The following is a 7,535-nucleotide window of genomic DNA, read 5'->3' on the forward strand; positions in this document are numbered from 1 at the left end:
TCCTCTCTAGTATAGTCATCTTACTGAGCAATTTTGGACAAGCAGTTGGTCAAACAGAACAATAAAAATATGTACAACAGTGGAATATCTTGAACAAAGGGACTCGTAAATTTGATGCAAAACAATCTAGAAAGAGGCTCAGCAACAACTATGGATATAAGAAAAGGCACATAATATGGTGAAGTCGACAACAATTGAAACTGCAAAATAACAATCACTGATGATTTTCTAAATTCTCACACATGTATTCTAAATCCCAAACAACGGAAAAGAAAAAACTGAAACAAGCGGGGAAAATGTTATCTGATGCATCATTCAGACAGCCATGTATTTGCTCCACTGCAATATATAATCATCAGGACTCTTCATCACTGTCATTGCCAAAGATAGAGGCCACTGGTACTTTTGGCTTCTTAGCAGCAACACTGAATGAGCTCTGTCAAGATATAAAGCAGATTCAGACTTCATATAAGGGATATTAGGAAATAACCAGAGATTAAGTGCAATGTATCAAATATAATCACAATTTTACATACTTTAGATGTGCCACCTTTGGCGGAAAAGCCAAACTTCAATGCTTTCCTCTGATCAATATCGACAGGTGCAGTACCAGCTTTTGTTGGAGTACTTCCAGACTGCTCTTGCTCTTGCTCTTGCTCTTGCTCTTGCTCTTGTGTTTGCTGCTGCTTGCGAGCATCAGCACTGATAAACAAAAGATCTAGTATAAGTCACATAATAACAAAAAGCATATCAACTATATTTATTTAAAAATAAAAAAAAATTAAAAAAACATGCAATAACCTACATTTGGGCAAACTTGGCCATCTCCTTCTCTTGTCGTAGCTGTTCTCGCTTCAGCCGATCATCACGGTTGCTACCATGCATTTCTCTCATCTCCTTGAAGCGCTGAAAACACAATAATGGATTAAACTGGGAAACCAGCACAGAGATGAAGTGCAATGTATGAAATATATGCAGATTTTATTGTTTACCTTTCTGTGGTTGTGATCATAGGAGCTCAGGTGAGCTTCAAATTCCATAGCCAACTTGTATTGTTTGTTACACAGATCACAGAAAAATACTTTGTGTATTTCCTTCACCTCAGTCTGAATTTTCTGCTCCCGTTCTGCCAACACCTGATTTCAATATGTGCACGAAGCAGGCAGAAGAACCCACCAGGTAATAAAACTGCACGAAATTCTCAAGAGCTTCCAAAGTGGATGTTCGCTTATCCTAAACCATTCCCCTCAAAAGGCATGCATATATGCAATATGCTGCCTTCTGCTAATATATATAGGTTTCACAAAAAGTAATGAATCAAACCACTTTGTCTTACACTCTTTACTTGCATTAGAGAAACTACAAATAAATTACAATATGATGGAATACCTCTCTCTTTCTTGCAACTTCTTCTGTTTCCTCCACCTCAATTTCAAGCTTTTTGCGTTGTATATTTTCTTCTGCCGTAAAGTAATCATCTTCTTCTTGCTTTCCAATCCCTAGCTTTGGATCTCTCATACCTGATTTTATTGGCTCGGTTATACCTGAAGAGGTCAAAGGATAATAAAATCTTACAATGACAGACAGCAGTAAATCGACAGACAAAAAGGAATAAATCTTTTCATACATTAAATATTCAGAAAACCACAAATCTGCTGCACAAAGTTCTAGATGCTAAAAACCTCATATGTTATCCATCATGCCAAGTGCTTTGGAGTCATGATTATCAAAATGGTAGTTGTCTCTTCTTTTGACAAAGTATAAGATTTATCATATAACATGCCTAATTCAGCTACCATCTAAAGATTTAGATTTTTCAGGGAGAATAGTCTAGCACCAAAAGCCGTCATCTGGAAGACTAAAATTATTAGGGAGCCACTAAAATGTTTTCTCCTCCATTTGTGACAGGACTTCTCTATCACTGATGCTTTGCAATAAGAAAAATACAGATGAAATATTAGATCTCTACTTAGTTTATGGAATAGAGAGAAATCTGCAACAAGCTATCATCCATACCATGCAAAAAAATGTCACCAAGTATGATCTATCTAGTACAACATCCTAGCAATTAATAGCAAACCATGCTTGACAATAATAGTCTCTAAAGAAGGCGTCAATAGGTCAGATCACTTAAACAGAACTTATGGGAGATTTATGAAACTGAATCCAGTATAACTTAATGAACCATGTCATAACTAAGTATTCTTTTCACCCTAAGCACCTGGATTAAAAGGCCCTGGATAAAACTTATCAAACCAGATTAACCTGAATCTTATTTTTTTAAGGTAAAGAACAGGACCTAACATGCATAAACCAGCATCAATTGTAGACATATCAATTCTCATGACTTATGAGACTCGTAACTCAAATGACGAATTGAAATGCAGCTCCACAAGGAGGATGCAGATGTCAAATCGCTCGCACGCATGCACGCACGCACACACACGATGATGCAGATATCGAATCTTTCTCTCATACACAAACACACAATTGGTACATCTGAAGGAACACATACCCTGCTCATCCTTTCCCAGTCCCTTTCCTTTCCATCCCATTTTCTGAAGAAGCTTGAATCCGATATTAGATGATGACATTTTCCTGTCCTCTGATGCTTGTTCAACATTATCTAAATCAACATTCTCAGTAGGCCTGTGGTTGATTGGCAAGCGAAAGTCTTCGCGGAAATCATCACCATATAAATCCTGGTAAACAATTAGAGCCAACAATTCAAATTTTAAAATGATCCCTCAGAAGCATGAAGAAAAGGATATGTTGCACATGCAGCAGCAACCTAAAGGACACTAAACACCAACATTTTTCAATCAGATATCAAGTCTTCAGTATTCACTAAGCTGACGGCAGATTGGGGCTTAAACTATGATTAAAATTAGGCGCTTGGGTGGGGTCCCTTCGAAACGTAAGTGTTCGGAGGTACCAGGGAAGTACTCCAGCCTCGAGAAAGCGCCTTTGCTCGAGCGATATTCTGAAATCTGATTCTATCCATTCATGAGTCACTAAAACCCTATTCCCCCGGGGTCTATAATAAATGTAAGCGCATCTGGAACCCGAAAGCCCTATCGACAACACGGAGACTTGCATATGCCATCTAAAACGAGCGACGCGATGGGGGTAAAAAAAATCTAGCAGCTGGCAGTCCCTTATTCTCTTTTTCCAAAAGAAAATACAGGACAATTCGAGACAATGAATCGCAAGAACAGCCCTGAGAAAACCGAATTCGCCCCGCCTCAAATTCGGATTTTCGGAGGACGCGACCCCCAACCCATGGGGGGTGCACAACGGAGTAGCGAAGCCACGACTTGTGAGAAACTTATTTCGAACGCCGGCTGCTAGACCCTTAGAGCAGAGCGAAGTGGAGTTTGGCCCTCGCCCGGGAGGCTACGGGGATATTCAATGCTCTTACGGGACTGTCGTACATACACAGTTTTTGAAGCTTTAAATTCAAGGAATTCAGATAAACTGTTTAACAAAGCCTTGAATTTAAAGAATGTTAGCAATTTTTAGGAAATTAATAACTCATATAAGAGGCACAACAAAAATCACCGTGGTTCTTAAAAAATTATCAAGTATCTAGACACAGTTCCTGATGTAAATGAGGAATAATCATTCATGATTTAGGTCGTAATTAATCAACGTGGGTTAAAACAGAGCACACTTAATGCCCTAACAATTTAAACCTCATGTGAGAAAATTCTTTACCTCTTCCCTATCGTGTTTTTTGTCTCGCATGCTTGACTCTGCTGCACTGTATTTCCATCTACGATCCATTTTGAATCTGTAGCATAACAAAATACAAAGAAATTCACTCCTCCTCTGATGATTATTGTCCAACAAACTTGTCCTGTTTTCAGTTTCAATATTAAAGTATAAAACACCTTCTTAGCATCCACCAATAACAAGCAATGAATGAAATATGAACCCAACAACAGCAAACCCTTAGTCCCAACATGGAATGTAAATTAAGCTTCTAAATGGTTTCTTTGAGATCATTACATTTTCCAGTCAGATGACAGCAATTAAAAGTTCTTGTATAGCCAAATTCCATGGATTTTTGCTTCCCAGATATAATTGTCAATTTCTAGAGCTACCATAGATTCTACCAACAATAAGCAGGTGTGTATTAAACATATGCAGGTGATAGAATGCCTTTCAGTAGGAAAGCAGGGTATTACTTGGTTCCAGTTGAAAACCCTAATTGGAAATCCTGCTTCATAGCATCCTGCTCCTACAATTTCAAATAACATATGAAACATTTCGATTGCCCAAGTACAAGTTATCCTATCTACTTCTTCCAATCACAAACACTCAACTAATTGAACACGCAATTTACAATAATCATAGGCAGTTCTCAGTCGTCAAACATATCCCTGAGCTGGAATAAAAGCACAAACATATGATGACCTCCTTATATCCATCCACTTACAATTTACAATACCATCTACCCTCCACGATACGTGCCATCTACCATCAGGATCAAAACTTGATTCTCATACCCTTAAAAAAAAAAGCATAATATTCCCCTCCACAATCTAAATACTGTTCTTCATATGTATTAAAGCACAGAACAAGCATGAAGAAACACATAAATCAACTCTGCTTAAAGCTAAAGTTCTTTTAAATTGTTTAATTTTTCTTCAGTGTTCACTCTAATAATAAAACTTGAATATCATACCATCAAATTTCTCACAAAAATATCCTCAATTTCAGCAAACCGCTTGCTATTGTTGCTAATACCAACTTTAAAAGAAGTTAAATCAATACTCAACCCATCAATACTCCAATCAAATAAAAAAGATTCAAAATTTTCCGACGAAAACTACCAACAAACTAGATGGGTAATTCAATTTCCAGCCAAAAGAAAATTAAAGAGCAAAAAAAGTAGCTCAGATTAAACTACAAATCAAAATCAAGCGTTAATCAGCTTCTAATTAAGTAAGTACTAAACAAAAATCATAGTAGTCGAGGAAACCCTAAATTAAACAATTTCAAATCTTACCTTTTTACAAGAATTAGGGGGAAAATTAAATTAACAATTCGAAGAAATTCATGAAAAAGAAATAAAATTAGTAGGTTAGAAATTAAACTTACCAGAAGAGCAACGACCAACGTCTTGCTCGTTATCTCTCTCTTAGACGCTGTGTATTTGTTCAAACTCTGCGTTTCAGAAAATGTTCATTTTTTGTAGTCTGTTATGAGTGTTATCCATCTTATTCGCACGTTAGAAGGGTTTGTAATACCGTATGTCCGTATCCGCGTACTCCATATCTCATACTATAGCTAGGTGGGATACCGAGGGTTGTTTGGAACATGTTGTTATTGGTTTTTTCCGTAAGGCATTTTAAGTTTTTAACCCTTGCGGAAATTGATTAACTTCAATAAAAGCCCTTTGTCATGGGTTGAGCGCAGATTGCTTGTGTGGCGCTTGAATCCCCAAGATTTAATCCACGTCAGTCTTCCTCATATGCATAACAAGGTAATAAATAGAGGAAACAACAAACGATGATGCTAAACTGCACCACAAACACATGCATCAATTAGGCACATAGGCACAGGGAGGTTGCCTCATATGGGACTTGCTGTGCCAGGGCATTGGAAAACTGTCAGCACGTGACACCTTGCTATCTTTCCTTAAAAATAAAAACAAGTTTCCAACTTTGTTCACATCCCTTCCCTTTCTTACCAACCCTTGATCCCTTGTCCTCGTGCAACCAAGCAAATGATTGATGCCAAACACAAGGACGGTTGGTAAAGCTTCCATCTTATTTCAAAGGGGAAAAAAAATCATAGTAAGAGTTACTCCCTCTAATTTGTTAGTGTCAATTTTGATCAATGATAGGAAGAGGAATACCTTAATTATTAATATGTAATACATTATAAAGGTATTTGAAAATTGTATACTAAGACAATTCTAACAATTATGTATGATATGCTTAATAATATTTACTCTTTATAAAGCATAAATATTGGTCGTACGTAAATAGTACAAAAGTCAAAATGGAATACTTAAAGAGGGTTTATTTTGTAATAAGTTCTGATAAGATAGAAAACATAAGTTTAAATCGGATAAGCTATTCTCCATACATAAAATATAAGTTTTTGATAAAGGTTAATAGGGCTTATTCAAGGTTATTAATTTAAAATTACCACTAACATAAGGTTAATATATAAGAAGTAAGGAATTAAAATTTGTTGTTATTTTATTTAAAGAGAATAAAACTATTTAGTCTAAATTGAATTTTGTCATAAATAAGAAGCACAAACTATGTTGTTTATGGGTATTCACTTTGTACATTTTAGGTTAATTTGCATTAGATTTGAGCATTTTATTCAAATGCAGATATTTTCACGAAAGATTTTTCTTGAGTCTTGACTACTATTCCTTGACATCATATTTGGTCAATCATACACCACATGTGCACTCCTCTGGTCCTCCCGTTGAGGGTGCGAGATATAATAATGTGTTAGGATATATTTTTCCTACATGTTATAAAGACATTTTTTATTTGTGTAATTACATAAAGTTACAGTACTATTTTCAAGAGTTGTACTCCAAATAAAATTAAAATTATACTCCAATGAGTGCTACATATATTTGATTAATTTTAGGAGAATTAGGGGAAAATTACAAAATTCTACAATAATGTAAGCAAGTATTAGGTGTTTTTGTTAGACTAACTTTACTTAGTTACCAATACATTTTAATATTAGTGTTGATAATTCGACTCGAATTCAAAAGATAAGAGTCATTGAAATAATTTAGTCCCGTAGAACAATAGCTAGATGCATGCATTGAAATCTTGAGGAAGTTTCTTAAGACCTAACACCTTAACTAATGTTGGAATCTAGAATTATTTCATCAACGTACATGCTAACTCATACTACGTACTGAATAATACATAGTACTTTGTAGTTGTCAAGAAACTTAAAAAAAAATACACTAACATCTTTTTGACCAAATTAGGTAGAAAAATTCACACGTTTAGAAGCAAAATTCGTCTTAATCAATCTAACAAAAACCATGGAATAATTATACATTAAAGTTTTGGGATTCTTTCCAATACTAATTAAAATTAATAAACGTGATTACAGCAGGAAATCTTAAGAAACATATGGAGAAAAGCAAAGATATCTTTATTTAAAATTAATAGTTTCGTTGTGATCTTGAGTACTATGAAAAGAGATTATGTACTATACTGTTAAGAACTTTTATATTTCGAGAAGTATTATTATATAATACACTTCTTTAATTAATACAATGTATTTGACAGTGGTATATTTAAAAGATCGAATTTGTTATAAATTATTCCTAAAAGAGGAAGTAGAACGAACAAGAGTTTATATTGCTAATTAATTCCACATCTATAAAAGTATTTTGTTCTTGTAAAAGTGCTAATGATATTATTGTGAATCTTATTACACCTAGAATAGATAAAAGTTTTCGTTGTTCATGTTTAAGTTATCACAATATTCACTAGCACTAGTGCTTGTTAATTCTATCTTTTTGTTTACCTACTTTA

At 34.9% G+C, this 7,535-nt stretch overlaps 1 protein-coding gene across 3 annotated transcripts; it reads right to left on the reverse strand.

The window, feature by feature from the left end:
* Window positions 1-80: 80 nt before the first annotated feature.
* On the reverse strand, window positions 81-5,241 carry LOC110736575 (G patch domain-containing protein 8-like). Of its 3 annotated transcripts, XM_021916827.1 has the most exons (9): window positions 5,107-5,240; window positions 4,191-4,243; window positions 3,718-3,793; window positions 2,516-2,702; window positions 1,390-1,544; window positions 993-1,136; window positions 806-906; window positions 537-702; window positions 81-436 (listed from the first exon to the last, which is right to left on the reverse strand). In XM_021916827.1, exons 2-9 carry the CDS (start codon window positions 4,229-4,231, stop codon window positions 356-358), a joined length of 951 nt encoding a protein of 316 aa, XP_021772519.1. In that variant the 5' UTR covers window positions 4,232-4,243; window positions 5,107-5,240; the 3' UTR covers window positions 81-355. The 3 variants fall into 3 exon arrangements, with proteins under 3 accessions (XP_021772519.1, XP_021772520.1, XP_021772521.1); XM_021916828.1 differs by lacking the exon at window positions 4,191-4,243 and having other exon boundaries at window positions 5,107-5,241; XM_021916829.1 differs by lacking the exon at window positions 4,191-4,243 and having other exon boundaries at window positions 3,718-3,859; window positions 5,107-5,236.
* Between the last annotated feature and the right edge of the window lie 2,294 nt (window positions 5,242-7,535).

The sequence above is a fragment of the Chenopodium quinoa genome, unplaced genomic scaffold, assembly GCF_001683475.1.
Source record: "Chenopodium quinoa cultivar QQ74 unplaced genomic scaffold, ASM168347v1, whole genome shotgun sequence".
NCBI classification, from domain to species: domain Eukaryota; kingdom Viridiplantae; phylum Streptophyta; class Magnoliopsida; order Caryophyllales; family Amaranthaceae; genus Chenopodium; species Chenopodium quinoa.